The sequence below is a fragment of the Spermophilus citellus genome, assembly GCF_964194105.1.
Source record: "Spermophilus citellus genome assembly, chromosome: 5".
In the NCBI taxonomy this organism is placed as follows: Eukaryota; Metazoa; Chordata; class Mammalia; order Rodentia; family Sciuridae; genus Spermophilus; species Spermophilus citellus.
In genome coordinates, this window is record NC_138186.1 from 5,639,656 (window position 1) to 5,665,586 (window position 25,931).

At 44.2% G+C, this 25,931-nt stretch overlaps 1 protein-coding gene across 5 annotated transcripts in view; it reads right to left on the minus strand.

Moving 5' to 3' along the window:
* E2F3 (E2F transcription factor 3) overlaps nucleotides 1-25,931 on the minus strand; it is a 693,003-nt gene that overhangs the window by 189,002 nt on the left and 478,070 nt on the right. For all 5 annotated transcript variants that reach the window (XM_081296306.1, XM_081296305.1, XM_081296309.1 and 2 more), the window contains one exon: nucleotides 8,999-9,144. In XM_081296306.1, coding sequence (XP_081152432.1) covers nucleotides 8,999-9,144 — 146 coding nt within the window. The remainder of the gene's footprint in view (nucleotides 1-8,998; nucleotides 9,145-25,931) is intronic.

Genomic DNA, 25,931 nt, shown 5'->3' on the forward strand with positions numbered 1-25,931 from the left:
AAGTCAAAGAAACTTCTCCCTCTCTAAAACTGTTCTTGTCAAGTCTTTTGGGCACAGTGGTGAAAAAGCTGACTAAAACAATGGCCCCTCCATACCTGTTCCCCTCTTCTTCCAGAAAAACAAAATTTGAGCTAGACACATAGATGCCTGGAATAGATGCTGTATTTCCAGGCTAGGAATGGCCAACGCCAACTAAGTGGAAGTGTCATGTACGACATCTGAGGTGGTAGGAGGGGGACGCACTAGCTGGCTAGAATGCAGCCTTGAGGGTGGGACTTTAAGCAGTAGCCTGGGACTGGACAGAGAAACTCCTGCTGAGGGGATCGGAACAACAAGACAGAATCCTAAGACCCTGGATACTCTGGATATGCCACTTGTAATATTTTTTTTTTTTTATGTGAAAGAATAAAATATATCTTGCTTGAGATAATATTTTATTTTTGGTCACTCGCAGCTCAAACAAATTAAATCTAGGATGTGATACTCTAAACCTAAAACTATGGCCTCAGCAGGTTACTAGGATTCACATTGCAGAATGGAAAGCTAATTATTGTAATAGGCTAGCAAAATGCTAGGTCAAATCATCACCTGCTAAGACTCAGAAGGCCAACTAAGGGCTACACCTATGCTGTAGCAGTGTCAGAAGAAAGAATGTCAACCATCATCGGGGTCCTTCTGATTGCACTTAGCAATGAGGAACTCAGATAGGGCAAGCGGGTTACAGAGACTTAAGAAAATAAAACTTTAGCAGGGCACAGTAGGACACTCCTGTAACCCCACTGCTTGGGAGACTGAGGCAGGAGAATCACAAATTCAAGGCCAGCGTGGGTGATATTAGCAAGACTGTCCCTCAAAAAATAAAAGGATCTCTGTCTCTCCTCTCCCTCTCTCCCTCACACACACACAGTCATTCCCTTGTGCCGCAGTCTGGCTGGGCACAAATCACGAGCCACTCAAGCAGGAACAAACTTTATTTCTGAACTCCACCAGCACACTCCACACACGCTCCCCGGGAACTCTCCCGAACGCCATGTGGCTCCTCCAGGAACCACCAACCGGAAATCCCTCCTCCGGCACTTCCCCAACCAATGAGAACTCTTCAGGAATCCCCGCGAGAGCTCAACCGGAACTCAAGGGGAACTTAAAAGTCATCATCTTAATGGCTCCTTGGCGTCACCTCTCAACCACTACTTCTGGCAAAAATGCCATGCATCATCCCGACTCGGCGGTGGCCCTCAAAACCCTTGAAGACAGTTAAGACAATTACCAAGTTTTACAAATCTCCTATGGTTAATTCCTGTGTCTGACAGTCTAGAACAAATAAATATTAGTCAAATAAATGTACAAGTTATGTCTTTGGGAAATTAATGTTGATTCATGAAGATTTTATGGGATCTCACTTCCAGAATTTAAATTGGCTAGATCTGGGGAATCTGAGGTTCACTCTTTAAAAACACCAACTGTGGTCCACCACCAGCCTTCTTCCTACCGTAACAGTGCCTGCTGCAAAGCCCAGGAGAACACAGAGGACTCCATGCCCCCTTGATCCCCTCTTGGTTCTCAGAAAGAACCCAAGGTCCCAGAGTCGAGCAAATAGGGAGGACGTGCCCCAGGAGCCTCCAACAGCACCAAGAGCCGACTCTCCTGGTTCGTGACAGGTGATGAGGAGGGGCAGCGCAGGGAGCCAAGACTGCAGGGGGCTTGAGCTCCATCTGGGTATTTGGCTTCCTGATTCTGGGGGAAAAAAAAAGGATGAGGAGGAAAAAGACAGGACGACTTTGGGAGAAAGCCCAGCGACTAGGAGCAAGCGTCCCCAGGGCACTTGACTCTAAACAGGCAATTTTGTAATTCAAAACATCCTCCAGATTAAACCCTCATTGCTTGCTTTTAAGGTTTTCTTCTTTTGATCCTGTTCTCATGCAGCTTCTTTATCTCCCCTAACCCAGCAGCCCTCAGCCTGAGGGAGGGGGAGAGTCAAAGGGAGGGGAGGGTGGCAGAGGAGGGTGCATTAAGGCATGTATAATTATTATTTTTTAACTAATGAGTCTTTTTGTTTTAAATATCTTTATTTTATTTATTTTCATGTGGTGCTGAGGATCGAACCCAGTGCCTCATGCATGTGAGGCCAGTGCTCTACCACTGAGCCACACCCCAGCTCTAAAGCATGTATAATTTTAAAAGTTCTGATTGCATGGTATTGTTTTTTTACAAAGTTATTGGTCTCTACAGTTTCCAAACATTACCCACTCTGGAAACAATCACAATGATAATGAATAGAGTTCGCAGAGTTAGAGGCTAGAGGCCAACTCTGAACTCTGCCAGCTGTCGGCTCTGTGACTCTGGGCAAGTCACTTAACCTCTCCGTATCTATAAATAGGGGTGATGATATTTTCTAACATGTTCGATTGTGGGGATTAAAGGAGTGAGGCCCTGCAAAGCACTTAGCTCTTTGCTTTCAACATATTATATATTTCAATTAATATTGCCTAATAAGTATGCTAGCTATTAGGCAGCAGGGGATCACAGAAAACAAAGTCTCTAGAAGGAAAAGTGGGTTCCCTGAAAGGGAATATATCAGTTTCCCTGCAAGGAGCAGGATATTTTCTTGTTTATGAAAGAAAGCACAGCTTTAATTAAAACACTGAAAATATCACCCTGTCTACTCTTCTGGGTTCCACAAGTGCATGCTTCCCAGTTTCTTGATTTGGGGTCTCTTGTCAGCAGTGTAGAAAGGTGTGGTGGGGGTGGGGATGTCAGAGGACAACCCGAGTGCTGTGCTAGGAATCGGGGACACAGCTGTCAACAGGAGACCGTGAAGACTTCTGAGTGTAGACCTAGGACACTTCAAATGCTTTTGAACCCCTGCGGTGGTTGGGATAGAGAATAATTGGACTTTTTTTTTTCTTCTTAATCCCCAGAGCACCCAGCCCAGCGCTTGCTTACAGGAGGTCACTCTGGTTGACAGGTGACCATTGGCACCTCCTGTTCCTAGAGCTGCACCATCCCTTGGCTTCCATGCTGCAATCCCTCCTAGGTCTCCTGCAAAGCCCGGCTCTGCAAAGCACCTGCCCAGAACCTTCCATCTCCTGAACTCGGTCTCCCTGCCCTGCTCTTCTCTGCCGCTCGTCTCCTTCCTCTGGATGACCTCCGCGTCCCCAGCTTTCTTCACTGCTCAGGTCTGGTGATCCCAGCCTCCGCCCTCGTCTCCCTCTGTGGCTTTCCAAGCTCCAGCCTGAATGCAAGCCCGGCTTTGCCTCGAGAATGCCTCCTTCTCATTCCCCCCACCTCGGTCACCCACATCGCCATGTCTTACGACAGGGGACACCAAGGAGCCAGGTGGGCACCTGTGCGGCCCTCTTCCCCCTCTGCCAGGGGAACGCCCTGCGCCTTCGCTGGATGCAGGTTCCTGCTGCATGGGATGGCAGGGTGCCCTGAGGGGACCAGGTGGGAGGCGGTGGCTCAGCAGGGGCTCATCTGAGCCTGGCTAACTGCAAGGCCCCACGGGGACCTCAGATGTGGCCTTCCTCCTGTGTGGGAGCGCTGTCTCTGTCGCTGCAGGTCCTCCATTCCAGGCAGACAACCGCTACTTGTGCGGCCGGAACCAGGAGGAGCTATGGCAGAAACTAGGGCTGATCCCTGCGGCTTGGCCCTGTGGCAGGCTTTTTGCCATTAGGAACCCGGACATTCACGCCATAAAACGCAGAGTCCGCCAGCCACATGTGGGGGCCATGTGCGCTGCATGAGGAAAGCACCCCAAGACCAGGGAAGGACTCGCTGCTCCACAGATGGAGAAGGGACCATGGTGGCTGGGCCACAGCACTCAGGAGGGAAGTGCCCCAAGGTTAAAGGACAGGAGCTTCTGGTTTCTGAGAAGGAGAACACAGTCATATCCCAAAGAAAGGATTTAGGGTGGAAGGAGCTTAGGAATGATAGATTATTCTCTTGACCAAACTAGACACAAAATGGAAAGCTAGGCTGTCTGGAAGTCTGCTCACATTCAACCTGTGGACTAACCTTGGGGTAGTCCTCATATCACATGGTATTGAGCACAGGATGTCAAAATCTATCTGGCGTATAATCATCCGCACACAAACACAGTGCTGAGTTGAAAAGAAAGTGCGTGTGTTTCCCTATTAGATAACTGTTCCCATGCTACCGTCATCCTCTTGAGAAACTCAGGGTGTAGCAATATAGGAAAGGGAAGAGAAGTTCTCTCCTTCAGAAGAAATCTGACAACAGATACAAGAGTGCCCCATCCCTCTGGGACACCTCAACCACTAGCTATAGAGACGACGAAGGCCCCCAGGGAACAGCTGTGAGGGGCTGCTCTGCCCAAGTCCCTCTGGAGGTGCCCACTGGGGGGGGGGCAGCAACCCACCCGGGGTGCAGCTGGAAGCAAGCTTACTTGTCTAATCCTTGCTGAATCCTTCTTTTTTATTTTTTCAAGATCTTTTCTCCTATTCTGATAAATATTGCTACTTCAGTTTCTAAGCCACTAGGAATAAAACTGGATGGACAAATGGAATAAACTACAAATTTAACAACTTTCATCAGATTCTGTTCCCGTAAGAGCACAGGGCAGCCCGACTAATGACAGGAAAGGAAAATGACTTGGGATGTTAATGAATTAGCATTATTATTTGCAGACAGACTGGAAAAGTAGGTCACTGGATAGGATGGGCCATGTGAGTCACCACTGTGACTCTGAGATCTCCTGCCAGCCTGAGCCCAGCTTCGTGCCCTTGTGCCCCTTCTGTGCATGAGTGCCAGGCGGAGAGGTCAGAGGATGACCAGCTCTCAGGGGAAAGCCACCTCATGGGTCCACCCCTTCTCTTCCTCCCCAGGTGCTCACCAATTGTTAGCTGTGGCAATTCCCTGGGTAGTCTCTGTGAACTTAGAGGGATGAGAACCCATGTCACACACTAAAAAGGGTTAATGTTCTACAAGAGACGGGACAAATAAACTGAGAGGTGCACAGTTCTTTGATAAGTGATCATGGCGAATTCTGACATTAACAATGCCATGGGATAAAGAGTCAACACAAGTGCTATAATAAGATGCAACCTGCTACTGCTCACTAACTCATCCAAAATGTCTCCAAGCCCGAGGAGGACAGAGATGTTGACTGTTAGGCTCTAATTAACATAAACCAAAAAGACACTGATACATAATCTGATTCACTTCTTAAAATGTATAAATCAATAGGATATCTTTCATAATTTTTTCACACTTTTATGTGTGAATTTGAGGTTTCAGATTCCTTTACTTAGCTTTCGAACATATGCTTGAGAGAAGCTCTCTTCAAGGTGTTGATTCTGCTGGGGCGGGGCTTTGTGCAATCACTGCTGTGCAAAAGAGGGCTCCCCAGTTACAGCCCATGTGCAAGGCCACACAGCTTGGGAACCCTAATCATATCATACTCCTCATAATGCACTCTAAGAATCCCAGAACTTCGAAGTAAGTATGTCAAAATCACCGTCCAAATTTTACACTTGAAAAAAAAAATCCCAGTAACATTTTAAAAGGAGAACAGTGAAACCAGTTGTGACAATTTATGAATGTAGTAAAATTAATGAGGTACTTATTAAAAAACATAGAACATTTTTTTGAATCAGAACTGCACCTCTTACTTTGTTCTAAGTAGTTTTTTTCCACGACCCTGTAAATCCCATTATGTACATCAAGAAATCATCTTATTCATTTAAATAAAAACATCTAATTAGTTAATGTTCAACTGGATTAGTAAAACTGCAAAGAATCATTTAAGTCATGAATGTCTGCTCAAGACCAGCTGTTTTAAATTAGTATATTAAGTAATTTAGACACTCTTTTTTCACAAAGGTTGCATGATTTAATAAATCCCCATATGCCTCAACATGTGCCAACACCACCAGGTTATCTCCAGTCCAGCTGCTGTGGGGAGGACGGCTGCCAACGTTCGAACAACTGCAGAGAATAATGACTAGGCTTCAAGTTGGCTCAAATGTCAGCTTCCATCGCTCCCAGCTGAAGGGGGGCCATGTGCAACAGAAGTAACATTAATTCAAAAGACTTCACCTCTACTGTTTGAGACACAGGGCTCCACAAACACCAATGGATGGAGAGCTTCAGGTAAATTCCTAGTTTGGACTTTTGCCTTAAATCCTACAGGTTCTTCTGAAGATGGACTTTTTGTGGAAACAGTCTAGGAGATGCCTCCTCCTTCATTCCCGACGTGAAGAGCTGAGAAGCCTCTCGAGGAAGGAGAGAAAGGCAGAAGCTCCTCTTATTAGTGAAAATTTCATTACAAAAACCTAAAAAAGGTTCAAAGACTTTAGGGGAAAAAAGAAGGAAATGAAAAGGGCCACATTTATATGGGATTCATAGAGCCAACAGATAAGAAAGGAGCAAACCTACCATTTTAAGTCGGGTGTGTTATGAACGAGTGCTGGGCGTACCAACAGGTCACACCTTCTTAGGATGAACACACGGGGCACATCCTGACTAGCGCCTCCACAGAAGCCCTGAAACTGTGGTGTTTCCAAAACAAGCACTAATCTGTCACAAAGCTGCACTAGTCTAAAGTAAGAAAATGAAGATCAGAAATCTGCTTCATATACCTCACCTCTGTCTAAACATCCACCATAATGGAAAGTCATTCACTGGATCAGGGTCCTCCAAGAGGACAGGAAACTTCCTCCCACTGAAGAGAGCAGCTGGGACGTACACCCATGGGAAAGGGCTGTACTACTCCCACAAGCAACAACATGGACTGGAGGAAATACACAATCTTCGGGTTCCAATGAGCTGCCTAAAGCTATGCAATGATCACTTTGTTACATTAACAGCAATAATTGGACTTTTTCCAAGTAGAGAACCTGAAATTTTCTGTTATCTGCTACACAATGTAAGTATATCATATTGGCTGCTTGCTACAGTTTTCCAATATATCTTAGTTACTATCTAAATGTGAATTTATACAGCAGGGTTGATTCTGTCCTTGCACATATACAATAGAGAGTTAATTTTAATCTGTTAAAAGGCTAACTGGCTGGAGGTTTATCTGTATTCCAGGAATTAATAGCACTTAAAACTGAAATGAAGCTGGGCTGTATGGGAGGAGGCAAGGTCTTCTCCATGCGTGTCCATCATCCTCTCAAACTTCTCTGCTCTGGAGATCACTGGGCAGAGAACTTTGTTCTAGGATCTCTAGCTAGTCACATACTTCTAGAAAAGCTACTCAGATACCTCAGGTAGTTGAAAGTCCAAAGAAAAGACCCTGAACTGAATGTAGTCAATGAACGATGGCAAGAAATCATTTTCTAACGCCTCGATGTGCTCATCGTCTCTGACCTCCACAAAGCTCAAGGAGGCTGCTCAGACTGTTCAAGATGCAGCAGATTCAACATGTCCATCTACAGAGCAAGTGAAAGGACTGAACTTGTTGGCAAATGCTGTCCAGGTACATAGACACAGTAATTCCACAAACTGAGTCAGTGCTCGCCCAAAGGGAGGCCAGAGCGGTGATGATTCCTTCAGCTCACTCCACTGCACAATGCTACAGCCGATCTGGGAAGCCTCCGGGTCTGTTCCTCACCAGGGATGCATGTCTGCGCTTGGCAAAGCCTTGTGCAAGATGTGCGAAGTGTGTGCGTTATCGGCTGCTGTTTCAACAAGCAAGAGAAGGAATCTCACAGGTGTAACATTTTTTTTTTCAATTTTGAACACATTCCATTCACCAGTGCCAGCGTGCCTTCAACGACTCTCCGACATGAGACAAGTTACCTACAAAAGCTTGAATAACATTAAGGACAGGCCATAGACCAACAAGAGATGTTTAATATAAAAATCTGTATTCTTTAGCCTTGACTAGTTCTGTTAGAGATCCAAGAGTATTAAACATGGTAGACAGCGTTGTTATTCTGCTGTTTTGAAGGCTGTATGTATATACGGACTATAATCATGGTATCTTGGAATAAATATGCTTTCTTTCCACTACATTGAATATTTGAATGATTAGCTGCATTTGTGTGGATGCCCACCAAGTGCCTATTTCTAGGGTTAGGATAATCAAGAAAAGTCTAGAGGTGGAAAAAAAATTGAGAGATACATAAAGGAAAGATGAGAAAAGAAGAAAAGAGTAAACTGCTTACCATCAGTACAGAGCAACCATATCCATGTAGTTCTTCGACATGGCACAAAGGTATGTAATTATGAACAAGAAGATGGAAATAAAAAGTTGTATCTTAATCAAGAAAAACAGCAGTGGAAAAATTTATGGAAAGCGAGGAGACCCCAAAATACACCAAGATGAAAGACAAGTTCCCCGAGGGTGAACCATGGTCTGGGCTTGGGAAGGTCTCGGGGCCTTGGCTGGCACCTCTGCTCCCTGCCTGGCCTGATCACAGACCCTTCCCCGTTTCAGCAGGACTCTGAAGAACATAATTACGGACTGCAAGTGTTCTTTACGGAAACTAAACTACCATTCACATCTGGGACTATGAAAACATGCCTTAACTTTGGTCAGTAGGAGTTTGAACTTTAAACACCAGAATCCTCCTGCCCCCTTGACATCACAAGTACTCAAGTAAATAACGGGGATCAGTGGGTAAGAGCAGCGACGTTCCAGACACTCCTCAAAAAATGCAAGTCAGTAGAAAATCACCCATTTTTTTAGTGCCACGACTTGTCCCTACGTCCATGTCAAAACCCACTCATGACTTCAGAAAGCCTCTCAGGGGACTTAGAGCAGAGCAAAGCCAACGCAGGTTTCATCCACCAGGTCAGGTATGAAAATAACCACGGCTCACACTTCCTTAGAGACTAGACAACAAATGGGGCGACCTGCACAGGTGGCAGGGGACAGGAGAACCCACAGCGAAAGTGCCCAAGGTAAGGAAGGCCTGAAAGCCTCGAGACCCACCTTCTCCCTGCACCTTTCCCCCGTGAGCTGCGCTAAGTCCCCACCCACTTCTGAAAGAAGAGAAATGGTGACTTTCGCAAGCGCCAGCAGACTTACTTCTCCTTCAGGAAATCCACGACTCTCCGGAAGTCAGCCACGCAGTATTCTCTTTTCATGGCCATGAGCACGCTGTCGGAGGCAGACTGGACAGGTATGTGCAGGAAGGAGTAGACTCGGGGATGGTGAAGGATCTTCGCCATTTCCTTAAAGAAACGGAAGGAGAAGACATTAATCCCTGCAGCAAATCAGCGTGATTTCCCCGAGATCAGCACCTGGTGCGAGCACAAAACAGCTGAAAATGGGCTTCAGCGCTCTCCCAGGGAGCCTCGGCTGGCGAGTTCTACGACGACATGTGGCGAGTTAGTATCCCTTCCAGAAGCCCAGAGAAGAATCCCTTCCTCAGGTTCACTCCTCGCCTTCACTGTCCCTCTTAGGTGCCCCCCCCCCCAAAAAAAAAGATATAGAATCAAAAGATGCCTAAAGAACAAAAGGATTTTGAAGTACTTCAAGGTAAACATCACTCCTCCTTCACCTCCCAGTTCCCGATTCTGCTTTATCAAGTAAGAAGGAAAACAGCAAGATTTGAGCAGCAGTTGAGACCTCGTAATCCTCTGCATTTGATTGGAGGAAGTTTCCAGATTTAGGTTAAGTCAACACATTTTTTTGTTGTGTTAACATCACTTTATTATTTATAAGGTATTGTTACATTACTACTTAATATTTGTTTTTCTTATTGCACTTGGTTACTGATCAGGTACAATTTTGGTACCTACTATGGAAAGGCACGTGACCAATGAGATCAGCTGGTTCGACACTGGGTACCTACAGTTAAGACGCAGAGTTAAAGAGAAGGGAAAGAGAAGAAGAACCTCAGACACAAAGTTGAAGAGAACAAATTACAGTGAATGAAACTCGGAAACTCAATGTTTTAAAATCTCCGAGGATCCTACGTGGGTACAGAAGAGTGGCAGATGTAAAGCCAGGGTGACGTAACCATTTGCACAGGCCATAAGCAATGACAAACTGAGCCCTTCTCCGCCGCACACGGCCAGGTCACCCACGAGAGACAGACCATGCACAGAGTCCAGGAGGGACAAGCTGCTCCTTAATACCCTGTGTGTGCCCAGTGACTCCCAGCTTTGAAAGTTTGACACTTGCACATGTGTTATAGCCTTTGGTCCTCAAGACGACGCTGTGAAGGATCTTAGAGCCAAGAGCTGGCTGATTCTCACGGTTACCTCTTGGTTACCAGACAGCCCTGCGCGAGAATCAACCTGGCCCCCCGCGTCCCCATCTTCTTTCTGCTCACTGGGAACTCAGCGTTTCTACTGAAGTACAAGGAGACAGAGGAACTGAATCAGTCAGCTTCTTAGCAGAAGTTCAGTTGTTTTTAGGAAAGTTCTTTCCATTAAGGAATTTGTATTACCAGATAGAAGTACTCACAGCTATCCTTTATCTACAGTTTCTCCTCCAGAAATCCTGGGTTCCTGTGCCAGGAATCTCTGCGTTTCTAAACTGGGATGGCAGCTGACTCCCCACCCAGTGGTAAAACAGCAGGTTCACCTTCACGGACTCCCATTTCCGGGCTGAGCACTCCGTAGCTGTTCATTCTGGCTCAGCACCGACTGCACAGGCACTGCTGGCAGAATGGCCTCGTCCCACGTGCCCTACAGAAAACACGCTGCCCATCCGCGCTCTCCGCTTCTCAGGCTTTCACACTGAACAGGATCCCATAACGCCTGAGGAAAATAACTGCAAAAAGACCTTATGCTCTAACGGGGTGGGGCAGGTGCACCAGCTTTACAGGCCTTTCAGTGTATCTACTATGGTGACAAATGACGTGTTGTCCCTTTTCATCGATTTTTTTTTCTAGTTATGTATGACATCAGGATGCACTTTTACATACTCACAAAGCATGGAATATAATCTGCTGATTCAGTCCCCAGCACTCCCCTGTCCCTTCCCCCTCTCCCTGCTCCCTCTCTCTACTCCACTGACCTTTCTGCATTTAGTTTTTTTTTTTTTTTCTGTTAGTGTGGTGAACATATTTGATGTTGGGATCCATCGTGGTGTATTCATCATGTGCATAGAAAAGTTCAGAGAGATTCATTCCCCTGTTCTTCCCTAATCCATCTCTCCTCCTTCCCACTCAATCTCCATGGTCTGTTCTACGCATCTTTCCTCTATTTTGATGAAATTCCCTGCACCCCTGTTTTGTCCTTTCCTCTCACCCCATTTTGGATTACCTTCTGCATATCAGAGAAAACTTTTGACTTAATATCATTCTTCTTCCTGAGTAATACTTCACTGTGTGTGTGTGTGTGTGTGTGTGTGTGAGAGAGAGAGAGAGAGAGAGAGAGAGAGGGGGGGGGGAGGGGGACAGAGAGAGAAAGAGAATATCACTTTTTCTTTATCCATTCATTTAAGAGCACCTAGGTTGGTTCCATAACTTTGCTATTGTGAACTAAGCTGCTATAAACATTGATGTGGCTGCGTCACTCAAGTAGGCTGATTTAAATCCTCTGGATATATACCAAGGAGTGAGCTACCTGGATCATATGGTGGTTCCATTCCTAGTCTTTAGACAAATCTCCATACTGCTTTCCAGAATGGCTGTACTAATTTGCAGTCCCACCAACAATGTATGAATGGACCTTTTCCCCTACATCTTTGCCAACATTATTATTACTTGTATTCTTAGTAATTGCCACGCTGACTGGGGTGAGAAGAAATGTCAATATTGTTCCGATTTGCATTTCCCTAATTGCTAGAGATGGTGAACATTCTTTTCATATGTTTGTTGACCATTTGTATTTCTTTTTTTGAGAAGTGTCTGTTTAGGTTTTTTGCCCATTGGTAGACTGGGTGATTTGTTTTTGGTGTTAAATTCCGAGTTCTTCGTATATCCTGGATATGAACGCTCTGAGGAACAGGTAGCACTCCTACATTTTTCTTCAAGCAGTTGCAGAGTTTCTGGTTTAATTCCCAGGTCTTTTATCTTCTTTGAGTTAACTTTTGTACAGGGTGAGAGACGGGGTCAAATTTCATTCTTCTACATATGGATTGCAGAGGGCCATTGCCAAGTAGGAATGACGCATCAAAATTTCCTTGCCAGCGCACCCCATGTTAATTGTGGTAATGCTGGCATATCTTTGCCCCAATTGCCTCAGTCTGGCTGGCCACAGAATCACGAGCCACTCAAGCAGGAACAAACTGACCTCTAGGCGTCAACCTCCTGTCTTAGGTTGATACCACTGCAACTGAATCATACCCGTCACTGACTACTGGTCCAGTATATAGCCATACCTGTGGATAGGCCTATGCACCAGTGGGGGGGTGAGGTTCTTTGCCTCACCTCTGTTGGCCCCCAAATTTGACCTTGGTGCCGGTGGGGGGGGGGGGTGAAGTTCTTTGCCTCACCTCAGTTGGCCTCCAAAATTAGACCATCACTAGTAGAAGGGAGGAGGATACAGAAATGCCACGACATCAAGTCAATAGACGGCTCTTTAGGAAAAATTGCATCACTGGTGACACATCAGCAAAGATACGCCACCACTACCATAATTCGCTGCATCAACAGAGCATAATGCATACAAGTGATACATAGTCCAGGCAAGTTTTGTAAGCAGTTCAAAGTGGAGGAATCTATCAATATGTCCATTTCCTCCCAAAATAAATCGACTCAGTGACTGAGCATTACTTGTTGAGTTATTATTCATTGATGCATCAGTTTATACAGTTTGTTGTGATAATTATTGAAGAAGTTGTAGTTTGGTTTCATCTTTGTCTTCACCGGCACTGGGATGAAAACAGGCATTGACAATGATGTTAAGAAAAGAGAAGAAAAAATGTAACATTTCAACAGGTATTAAGAAAACAATTTTTAGAACAATGTACATTATCCTGAACAGAATTATTAAATATAATGAAAAGGAAAGGTGAAAGTAAACAAACAGATCTGTTAGCCTGCTTATTTGTACACATATTAAAACAGTCTTCAACAGCTGTTTACCCAAATTAAATTAAACCATTAAAATCACGTGAATAATAAAAAAAAAATTTGGGATCCATATTTTTATGAGCGCTCCTCATATATGATATATGGACATACACACATACAGACATACAACACAAAACAGAAATGTGCACACGTAACACACAACATATAAGACAATAGTAAAGGCCTTGTAGATTACCTAGGTGAAATCTCCATTGCAATGTTTAAAAACTCCATAGTCAAAAAATAAAACTGATCAGAAAAACATTAATTTATGTCTGTATGAGCTCAAAATTAAAATGGAACTTTATGATGTGGGAAAAGCAATAATAAAATAGATATTGAAAAAAGCATCCTGGTTGATCACTGTCGCAGATGTAAGAATAGCCAAGCTGGAGTTCTGGATATCAGCTGTTATGGATTTGAGTCAAATCATCTTCTTTTTCTGTAGAAATTGTTTTGGTTAATCTCTCTGGAATCCAAATCGGCTGCTGTTCCTCCTGTAGAAAAACACAGACAGAGCCCCGACTCCAGACTATCACTGGATCCAGACCTTTCCATTGTCCTGTTAGAATATCTTTCCAAAGTACCTTGGGCTTATGTACATTTTTTGGCTACAAATGTCTTTCCGCAGCACTAACTCCCGATGAATCCAAATTGAAAAAGTTTAGAGTAAAAAGGGTTATTTTAAGTTTATCTTCGGGGGATATATACACCCCTTTCCAATGGATTTCTGGGTTTCCCAGCACCATTTATTGAAAAGGCTTTCCTGGGCCGGGGCAGTAGTTCAGTGGCAGAGCACTTGCCTTACACATGTGAGGCATTGGGTTCGATCCTTAGCACCACATAAAAATAAACAAAATAAAGACATGCCGTCCATCTACAACTACAAAATATTTTTAAAAAGGCTTTCTGCCAATATAGATACCCACGACATTCTTCACAGAACTAAGAACACAGTTCAAAATTCATTTCAAAAAATAAGACCATAAGACTCCAAATATCCACACAACCCTCAGCAAGAAGAGCAAAGCAGGAGGCATCACAATGCAGTCCTCACGTTATACTACAGAGATAGGGTGACAAGAACCGCATGGTACAGACACGAGGACCAGTGGAACAGAACAGAAGGCGCAGAGGCCAACCCACATGCGGTTGTCTCATACTAAACAGAGGTGAAGTGAGAGACGACATCGTAACACTTTATATAATGAACTTGCCCGTAGCCTCTGTGCCTTGGTTTCCTCATCTATGAAGTGGAGGTGTTGATAGTACCCTCCTCACAGAGCCACTGGCCTACTGTGCAAGTAAATGATGGTGATCAGGTGTGCCTATGGAGAAGACTGACACAGAATCCCAACGTGCTTCCCATGGAGATGATGTGGGTTTCAGGCTCCCGAGGTTGGGGAGCACCTAGCTCTGATGAAGCATGGACGCACTCTGCTCCGAGCTGGCTGAGCGGCTGGGCAGAGGGCAGGCAGTGGTGGCACGACTGTGCACCTGCGTGTGTATGCTCCCATCATCGGAGCTCTGACAGTGAGCAGCATGGAGACTATTGGAACATAAGGCCACTGATAATTCAGAGGTCCATGTCTCCAGGCTTCTAAGACACAGATGGCAGGGCCTGGAGAACTGGCTCCTCCCTGATCAACATGGCAGGGGTGCTGTCCACCTGACCGGCTCATTTCACCAACTCCATGTCTGCTATGTTCCCTTAATATACCAAGGAGGGAAAATAAGTAATTGAATGGAAACAGTCTTGTTTTAAAGGACTGTCCTATACGTCGGTCTGTGCGAATTCATCACCAGATTTTACCTGGTTTTGAATACTCATACTACTGGCTACCAAAGTCCTCAGGATGTGAAACTGTAACGTGTCATGCGTGGTCCGATTCCTTTACACTCACATTGACGACTGTCTTGGGAAGACCCTGCTCTCCTGCAGCCTGTGATGAAGTCCACGCACGTTCACAACCCTGAGCTCCGTGCTGCTACACTGCTTTAAGGTCACCATCATTTTTCTTAACGAAGAAAAAAAAAAAAAAGCCAGGCATGGTGGCACCCACATGGAACCCCAGCAATTGGGGAGGCCACGGCAAGAGGATCACAAGTTCAAGGCCAGACTTACCCATTTGGTAAGACCATGTTAAACTGAAAAAGGGCTGAGGGCATTAGCTCACAGATTACCCTGGTGCCCACAAAAACAAACACCAAATCAAAAAATAATTGGTTCTTTTAAAACGAGAAGAATGAGATATAGATGATATTATGTGGGTTTTTAAATTCCTGTTTTTGGCAAAATATATATTACACTTAAAATTTCAACTATGTTTAAGTGAACAGTTCAGTGACATTAGGGACAGTAAAACCCCATACAGCCATCACCCACTAAGCATCTGCAGAACATTTTCACCCTTCCAATCTGAAACTCGATGCACATTAACTGCCGCTCCCACTCCCAGCACCCCGTTCCTGGCAAGCCCCCATCCACCTGATACCTCTGCATCAGAACATTCAAGGTGCCTCAGAGCAGCGGCACACAGACTTTGTACTCTGGTGCCTGGCTGACTCTGCTGAGCCTGTTTCCAAGGCCCCTTCGTGCTGTGGAAATGTCATGTTACTGGTTTTCTACCCGTTTTTGTTCAGACAGCTGGAAGCTCATGGCTCCGTGCCCGAGCTCACCAGTCTCCACGTCTCCCTGCTGCAATTGCACCACACACCTTCTTGCCCAGGGCAGAATTTGCTTATCTTTACTTCTCTGTCTGCTTCTCAGTGCTGGTACGCACCCTTGAACTACAGCATGAGCGACGAGATGACACCATCATGCAGCACGCAGGATGGTTTCCAGCCGGTCCTGCAACACGCCCAGGGAACAGTGGAGAAAGCAGCGCCCGTGTTCTCCGAGGTCCTGTTTCTAGAGTCACCTTCAACAGCCGCAAAGTCACACAAGTCCAGACAGAACAGGACCCGAGGCATATTTCATCCAACACAATTAATATCATTATAACAGCCATTAAGTGAATCACCAGGACCTGCATTTACACTCGGAGATTTAATAATAAATTACCACTAAAAGCATCAGAAAGGGGAGGAGAAAGGCCCAGAAGGGAAATTCCCGTCCTTACCTCCAGAATGGACAGGACTGGAGGCGTGAACAGTCTGATCTACAGGTGACCTGTAACTTCATGTAATAGGAAATTCACTTTTAAACTCTAAAGGGTTCACATCTTCAGGATTTGCGGTAAAGCAGGTTGAGAGAAAACATCCCTTTTAATGAGCTTTCTCAGACGTGGGCACGCGGGCGCCCCTCCCCCACACCTCTCCAGCTCAGCATCAGCCAATCTTTCTGCACATCAACACACAACGCGCGACTTCATGCTAATGCCAAAAGGCTGAAAGTTGTGGTTGTACACACAATTTATTTTCAACTGACATCATTAGCATTTTATCTTATTTTAAAATTATTATTCTGCTCCGATAAGACCAAGGCCAAGAAAGCTCTTGTATCATGTCATGATTGTAGGGGCAGCTGCCCAAATCTACAAAGTCAAAATTCATGAAACTGAACACATACCAAAAAGTTATCAGTACTGTATTAGCTTTTCTCTTTGTTGTCTTAAGCTAACAGCAAACTGTTGTGATCCAAATGCCATCTATAACATGAACAGATACACTTTCCAAAAAGAGGCACAATCCACCTAGAATTGCCTTTTTTTCTATTTAAAAGAAAGACTGAGGATGTGAAACACTGAAAGAACAAATTGACAGCTGATCAATTTAATGGGGAAAAGGCAGTTAAACAATCAGCTGAGACAGTTCTATTGGCTTCTCTAAAACATGACATAAATAAGGAGTCTAATGGAAAGGCAGATGCTAAAGATTCACTTTAAGATCACTGATCTATTTATGGTCTGATTATCCAAATTGAAGATTACCTTAGGTAACGGTACCTGCTTGTTGAAGGTAGAACACAGTACCAAGAATGGCCTAGTGATTTAACTGCTTTAGTTATGAGTGACTTGGTATGTATGCAGCTAAGCAAGACTTGTGGAACATCAAACTGTCTTTCTAGGATTTGGGATGAAAAGCTGATAACACGCCCCTCTACACTGTATGAGCAGATGAATGAATACGTAATCGCCTCCTGCTCAATATCAGGCGCTCTGCAGGTAGCTGCTCCGAGTATCTCCTCCAGCTCCTCACCATGCAGGAGCAGTGCTCAACAGGCACTTCTGGGATTTCTTTGGCGATTGTATTACTGTGCGCCAAGGACTCTGTAGAAGCAGTGGGATCCATCTCTGGGGTGCAGTCTACTCCCCCACACTCAGGAGTAGCATGTGACTTGCCATGCCAATAAAATAGCTACATATGCAATTTCTCTCCCTATGTCAGTGCTTTTCTCTTTCCCCCTTCTAAATTCTGGAGAGGAGACAACTTGTATGTGGACAATCAGTCCATGATGGATGTCCAGCCTGAGCAAAAATTTTTGGTTGATATAAGCCACTGAGTTTTAGGGGTCATTTATTAACAACAGTTACCTTTACTGGCTCTGATAACTCACATTAAACGTCAACTTGATTGGGCTAAGGGACGCCCAGATAAATGGTGATTTTTTATTTCTGGGTGTGTCTGTGAGGGTGTTTCCAGGAGGGACTACCATTCAGATCAGCAGACAGAGTAAAAGATGCTCTACCCCTCGTCAGTGGGGGTGGACGTCACCTAATCCATGGATGACCCAAATGGAACACAACAGCAGAGGAAGGGGGGATTCTCTCCAGAGATGAGACTGCCATCTTCTCTTACTCTGGACACAAGTACTCCTGGTACCTCGGCTTTCGGTTATTTGGACTTACACCAGTGAATCCCTTGGTTGTTAAGTCTTCCGACTCAGGCAGGGTCAGCTACACCACTGGCTTTCCTAGTGCCCCAGTAAGCAAATGGCAGATGATTAGACTTCTAAGTCTCTCATTGTGACAAGCTAATTCCCATAATAAACTTTCCCACCGGTCCGTCTACCTACCCACCCACCCACCTGTGTGCATGTGCCCTGTGTGTATTGTTTTATGGATGGAATGACACATCTCATCTTACAGATCAAAAAACAAAAGCATTTAGAGACTGTTCAAATTCCAGGTCTATAATTGAGAGGAGGAGACTCAGTGGATTCAGAACTGAAGCCTGTCCAGGGAAGGTCCTTTTTCCTAACAAACTTTCAGTAAGTCCTAGAGTGGAAAAGCACTTCATTTACCAAGGTACACTGGGGAAGGGAAAGCAGGAATTCTGTTAGACAGGCAGCCAAGGTTTCACTCAAGGGAGAGCTCAATTTTGAATCATAAACAAAATGTTTTCTAGGCAAACAGCAAGAGGTAAGAGATGTGAACTGGCAGAAATGAAAACAGAGGCCAGAGTTCAGCAGCTCTAGGCCAACTGATCATAGGAAATTCTGATCCCACCCCCCAAACCTAACCATAAACACCAACAAAAAGCCAGCCTGAGTTTTTTGTCCTCATCCTCATGATGCAATGAAATTAAACCACTCAACTATAAACAAATCAACTTACCAGTTTTTTTTTTTTTTTTTTTTAATCATGACTGATCATCCTGAAAAAAGGCCCAAGTTGCCCTCCTTTATGCCCAATAAACTGTTCTGTGACTGACATGAAATGGAGACTGCAGGCCACTTTTTGGTTTGCGGTTTCCCAGTTCACAAGTGTTCTTCTGTATGGAAAACAAATGCTTAAGATCCTAAATTGATGTGACTTTAATTTTGACAAATATATGTTTTATGTTATATGTTACATAAAATGTTTATTTAAAATTATTGTATGTTATATTTTATGAAGTAGCTCAGTGACATGCAATTTTTTTAGACTTCTATTCATCACTCATCTTGTACATTTGGAAAAAAAAAGCCCACGGGGAGTAGTTAATGATTCTCTACGTATTTACTCTTGTAGTAAATGCAATTTTGTTTGAAATCATTCTAAAGAAAAATTTGTCCATTTGATGGTTGGGCTTATAGGATTTTACAGGGCTAAACTTGTTACATTCCTTTAGAAAAGGATTCATAACCAGTGCACATAATATAACAGGAAAACATTAAGAAATAAATGATTTCCCATAATATAAAAGAAATGCCATATTCCTGTTAAGATGTTTGAAAACCAAAGATAGAAGAAATGCTAATCATCGCCCCCTGCCCCCGCAAAAAAAGATTATTAAAAGAAAAATTCATTACTCTTACATCATCTTGAAAGAACTAAATTATAAAAATGTATCTGATTCTATCGAGTGGGCTTGGGGAATGTGAAACGATTTTCAAAGACCAAAATATTAAGCTAACAATATTTCTTGACAATTCGTCCTCAGGGATGAGCTCTATTTCTTCAAAAGTAGAGGAAGAAAACCTTTCTTCTAAACAGGGTCCAAATCACCCAGGCACTTACACCCAGGGGCTCCCAAGCTTGCACATTAGCGTAACAGGAGGGAGAAATCTGAATATGAAAACACACACGGAGAAGCTGCAGAGATAGAAATCAGCAAAACACCTTCAACCCGTGCTGGGGTTCTGCACATCAGAGCAAGGGGGTCCCTGGAGCTCAGACAGGAGAATGCAAAGAATAAACAGACATGAAAGGAAGGGCTTGTGGGAGAAGAGCATAACAATGAAGAGGAAAGAGAAAGGAGGAAGGAGGGCCCAGCAGCCAGCCCCCTCCCAAATCCACCTACTGTAAGCAAGGCTGAAACCAGGGACCTTGAGAAGTCATTTAGATGGAGGACTAGTGAGGAACAAGAAGGCCCCCGTCCCTTCCAAATTACAACAGGGCTGTAGTGACGCTGGGGCTCAGGAAGCATGCTGTCATGTGTGACACCCCAACAGGCTGAGGGCTTTGAACTAAGGGACACAGGGCTGCATGAGGAGCAGGGTCTCTAACAGGCCCTGGTTACTCCCCCCCCAACCACAGGGTAGGGCTCTCTGGAGTTCCTGGTCTGAAGGAAATTCTTCCAAAAGAAGTGCTATTGCCTTGGACTCCATCCCTAAAACCTCATCTCCCAGGGAGAACCAGTCACCAGAGGAGAGATGAGACAGTCCCGGAGTCCCTGACAAGCCCAGGCCGACTTTTCATCCCTTCTTCTGGGGGCGAAGCAGAAGAGCCACCAGAGAGACCGAATCTGAGCAATGAGACATTTGTCCCCAGGTGCTTTCCCCTAACTTGTCACCACCTACCCCAGAGCCCTGAGGGAACTGGGTACAGGCCATGGCCTGTTACTGGCCTCCTAACCCCACTAAAGACCACTGGACAATAACAGCAGTATAACAGTGATTACTAGCATTTCGCATCTGTATTAGTCTGTTACCTGTGGCTGTACTCGATACCAAAGCTGGGTGATTTATGGTAAGGCCACAGCAGGAACACCAGAGGGCTCGCCTCTACAACAGAGCCCCTCTCGGGGAGCCCTCTGCTCCACTCTCCCATGAATGGAGGAACCAAGTGCCTCAGTCACCTCCCAAAGCTCCTCCTCTCAAGATTGCTGCTCTGGAGACCAAGTTCCCAACACCTTACACCTGAGGGGCAAATTCAAGAATGACCAATTCTGTGTGCTGGATGCTGTTCCGAGTTTCATTCAGTAGCCACTGAAGCTCCGGACACCTTTGGGAGGTTGCATCTTTCTCATTTAAGACTCAGCAAGTCCATCACAGGCCCAGAGCACAATGGTGGGGCTAGAATGTAAACATCTTCCTTCCTGCCACTGCCGGAGCCAATGGGTCTCCAAAAGTATACTTCCTATGGACGGATCCATCTGTGGTCCTTCCTAACCCTGTAATAATTCTTGAAAAAGAGACGAACTAATTTGCAGAAAAGTATTAACAACAAACCATTTCTGAGAGTTGGGGAGGAAGGAAACATTGGAGAGCAGTCTCCACAAAAATGAGATAAAATGCAGATGTTCCTCAGCTAACACTGGGTTATATCCCAATGAGCACATCACAGAAAATATCAGAAGTAAAAACTCTAACAGTCTACCCAACATCCTAGCACATAAAACACATGCTTGAAAGTGATGGGCAAGGCCAACCTTTACCTCTGGGTGGCGAGAGAGCTAGGAAGTGCTTATCGGGCGCACCCGAGTGGGCAGACCACCTGCTTTTATCTCAAACCTAAGGCAGGGCTGCCCTTCACTCTGATTGGAGGAGTTCAGGTGATAACCTAGAGGAATGGATAAAGGCCAATTTTATAATTAGGGCAGGAAAAAGAAAAGTGCTACAATTGATTCAATGAAGGCTGAACACGGACCATGAACCACCAGGTTTTCTATTTCTCCCACACAGCATCTGGGCACTCTCCAGTTGCAGGCCTGGGAGTGGTACAACCTGTGCTGTCACCCCAAGAGTGTATCACAGAGCACACCATGTAGCCCAGTAAAGAATCAAAATTCAAAATCTAAAGTACAGTTTGTACTCAGTGCTTATTGCTTTTGTACCTTTGTAAAGTTGAAAATCATGCATGAATCCATCATAAATCAGGAACTGTATGTACGTGTGCGTATATTTATATACCATATAATATACATTAAATGTAGTTTGCAAATTTTACAACCTGCAAAATTTCCTTCGGTCAGTGTATCAGTCCATATTATAACAAAATTTCTGAGTGATTTAAAAAAAAAAAAAAGGCTCTGGCTTACAAATAGAAAATCCAAGGGCCACATCCGGTGATGGCCTTGTGAGCAGAGTCCAAGGTGATTCTAGGCATCACACGACAAGAGACCGGGAGTGCGTGTGTGTTCTGGTCTCTCCCCCTCTCCTTAAAGGGGGCACCACCTTATCTGGTCGTCATCACCTCTACACACCCTAGATAAAGTAGTTTCTGCCCTGTTAACGCCCCACTACTGGGACTAAGTTTCAACACAGGAACTCTTGGGGGACACACCTAAGTCCCATCCAAACCATAGCATTCTGTTTTATCAGAAATGTGTGGATACTTCAAGTATTTCAAATGCTTAAACTAAATGGCTTTTACTGTAACACCTGAAATTCGGTGACAAGTTCATGAGAATCTTTTGCTATTGAACAACATGAATTTTAAGTATAAATAAATAAAGAGGAATATAATGTTCGATGGGGCAACAATGAACAACATGTCTTCTCCCCGTTTCTACAACGTTTTCACTTGGTGAAACTGCCTTCCCACGTCAGCTCTTTAATTGGAACTAAAATGTATGCATTTCCAGTTAGCATGTGCCAGGCCAGCGTGTCTCAGAACACCTTGTCAGGTCGTTTCTGAGATCCAAACCTGCTGCTTTTTAAACACTTGGGCTTCAAAGATAAAAATCAGACAGCTCTTCTAGCATGGGCAGGAAAACCAGGAGAAAGTCCCGTTCCATGAGCCAATTTACTTTTTAAGACTTAGGCCTTCACAGCAGTTGTTTTTCTAGTCAGATGAAAATTGTAATTTCATGCAATTAAAATACACTTCTTCAGTTGAGAGGGAGAAGGGAAGACTTTTATTTCCCTCTTCTCTGTCATTCTGTAGCCTCTACAAATATCTGATGCACCCTCTTGGCAAGGTTCTGCCTAGTGATAACAGAAGCAGTCATCTGATCACAAGCATTTGCAGACTAAATTTCATCACTGTTGTGGTTTGGATATAAAGTGTCCCCCCAAAGCTCCTGATTTAGTGCAGGGAATGTTCAGAGATGAAATAATTCCAATATGAGAGCTATAACCTAGTCAGTGGATTAATCCATTTGGTAAGACTACTGTGCTGGGAGTTAACTATAGGCAGGTGGGGTGTGGCTAGAGGTGGGTCGTGGGGGTGTACCCTTGGGGACTGTATCTTGTCCCTCCTCCTCCCTCTCAGCTTCCCTGCTTCAAGAGCTGAGCAGCTTTCCGTCACCATGTGCTCCCGCTAGGATGCTGTGCCTCGTCTTAGGCCCACAGCAATGGACCAAGCACTGAACCTCTGAAACCAGGAGCCAAATAAACCTTTCTTCCTGAGCTGTTTTGGTTGAGTAATTTTGTCAGAGAAACAAAAAGCTAACCGATATATAAATTTAGATAATTGAGCTTGATTTGCAAAGTTCTCTCCAGTTCTTTCCAATGACGGAATATTTCCAGTGATCAAATGCACCCTAAATACATAATATCAATGCATTCTACTTCTCTTACGGATTGGACAAACACAGCAAATCACAATGGAGATTTAACAGTGTAGTAGACACCAAGAATTTCCTTCTACGTTAGGTGAGAAAAAGTGATTGCCAAATTAAACAATCTGGCTTTTAATATTTTAAAAGATGGCATGAGTCTGAGAATACAGAAGACAGAGCAGCAATAAATAACAGACCGTGTGACGCGCTGCAGTGAACCAGGACGGAGACAGGGGAGAACCACAGGTGGTTTTCTGTGTGTGCAGAAGATGACTTTGTCCCTTCCTCAGATGTCTCTAGATGACTCTCCGTGGAATTCACCCATGTGCACAGTTCACCAGAGGAAAACGTGGCCACTGCTTAACCAGGGTGTCCCTGGAGGAATGGTGCCAAGCAGTGGGAGAGCACGTCCCAGATGAACAAATCCACACAAGGGACGGGTCCACCTGAGCCAAAGGAACACGTGGACATGCTGTCAGCTAAGTGCAGGGACACAAAGCCAGCCGTGACACCTGACACAGCTCCCCGGAACTGAGGCGAGTGGGAGATTGACATTAGGGTGTTTAGCTTTATTTTTTTCCTTAATAAACTAGTAACTGGATTTCCGTCATCACGGAGGACGCCAGGAACATGTGGATTGTCTGCCCAGAAAAGCTGCTGGCTGCAGAGAGACCAGGTAAAAAGGACACAGTGTGGGTGGCAATTAGGCCACAGAGGGGGCCACCGAGCCCTTCAGAGAGCACACACCAAGCTGAGGGTAGGGCTACGTGACCCGTTTGCCCAGCTAGAGTGTGGTCTTACTTTGGGTCCCATCCCTTCTTCCTTTTTTTTTTTTTAATAATTTTTATTGGTTGTTCACAACATTACAAAGCTCTTGACATATCATACTTCATACATTAGATTGAAGTGGGTTATGAACCCCCAATTTTACCCCAAATGCAGATTGCAGAATCACATCGGTTACACATCCACAATTTTACATAATGCCCTATTAGTAATTGTTGTATTCTGCTACCTTTCCTATCCCCTACTATCCCCCCTCCCCTCCCCTCCCTTCTCTCTCTACCCCATCTACTGTAATTCATTTCTCTCCTTGTTTATTTTCCCATTCCCCTCACAACCTCTTATATATAATTTTGTATAGCAATGAGGGTCTCCCTTCATTTCCATGCAGTTTTCCTCATCTCTCCCTTTCCCTCCCATCTCATGTCACTGATTAATGTTACTCTTTTCTTCCCACTCTTCCTCCCTGCTCTGTTCATATTTTCTCTCATTATATCAAAGAAGACATTTGGTATTTGTTTTTTAGGGATTGGCTAGCTTCACTAAGCATAATCTGCTCTAGTGCCGTCCATTTCCCTGCAAATTCTATGATTTTGTCATTTTTTATTGCTGCATAGTACTCCATTATGTATAGATGCCACATTTTTTTTTATCCATTCATCTATTGAGGGGCATCTGGGTTGGTTCCACAGTCTAGCAATTGTGAATTGTGCTGCTATGAACATCGATGTGGCAGTATCCCTGTAGCATGCTTTTTTAAGGTCTTCAGGGAATAGTCCGAGAAGGGCAATAGCTGGGTCAAATGGTGGTTCCATTCCCAGCTTTCCCAGGAATCTCCAAATTGCTTTCCAAATTGGCCGCACCAATTTGCAGTCCCACCAGCAATGTACAAGTGTACCCTTTTCTCCACATCCTCGCCAGCACTTGTTGTTGTTTGACTTCATAATGGCTGCCAATCTTACTGGAGTGAGATGGTATCTTAGGGTGGTTTTGATTTGCATTTCTCTGACTGCTAGCGATGGTGAGCATTTTTTCATGTACTTGTTGATTGATTGTATGTCCTCCTCTGAGAAGTGTCTGTTCAGGTCCTTGGCCCATTTGTTGATTGGGTTATTTGTTATCTTATTGTCTAATTTTTTGAGTTCTTTGAATACTCTGGATATTAGGGCTCTATCTGAAGTGTGAGGAGTAAAAATTTGTTCCCAGGATGTGGGCTCCCTATTTTTTGTCACTATTGCTCTGTAATATAATTTGAAATCTGGTATCGCTATACTGCCTGATTCACACTTCCTGTTTAGAATTGCTTTTGCTATTCTGGGTCTTTTATTTTTCCATATGAATTTCATGATTACTTTATCAATTTCTACAAGATATGCCGTTGGGATTTTGATTGGCATTGCATTAAACCTATAGAGAACTTTTGGTAATATCGCCATTTTGATGATGTTAGTTCTGCCTATCCATGAACAGGGTATATTTTTCCATCTTCTAAGATCTTCATCAACTTCTCTCTTTAGGGTTCTGTAGTTTTCATTATATAAATCTTTCACCTCTTTTGTTAGGTTAATTCCCAAATATTTTATTTTTTTTGAGGATATTGTGAATGGAGTGTTTTTCCTCATTTCCGTTTCAGAAGTTTTGTTGCCGATATACAGAAATGCCTTTGATTTATGCATGTTGATTTTATATCCTGCCACTTTGCTGAATTCATTTATTAGTTCTAGTAGTTTCTTTGTAGACCCTTTTGGGTCTTCTAGGTATAGAATCATGTCATCCGCAAATAGTGATAATTTAAGTTCTTCTTTTCCAATTTTTATGCCTTTAATTTCTTTCGTCTAATTGCTCTGGCCAGTGTTTCGAGAACTATATTGAATAGAAGTGGAGATAGAGGGCATCCCTGTCTTGTTCCAGATTTTAGAGGGAATGCCTTCAACTTTTGTCCATTCAGAATGATGCTAGCCTGAGGCTTAGCATAGATAGCTTTTACAATGTCGAGGAAAGTTCCTGTTATCCCTAGTTTTTCTAATGTTTTGAACATAAAGGGATGCTGTACTTTGT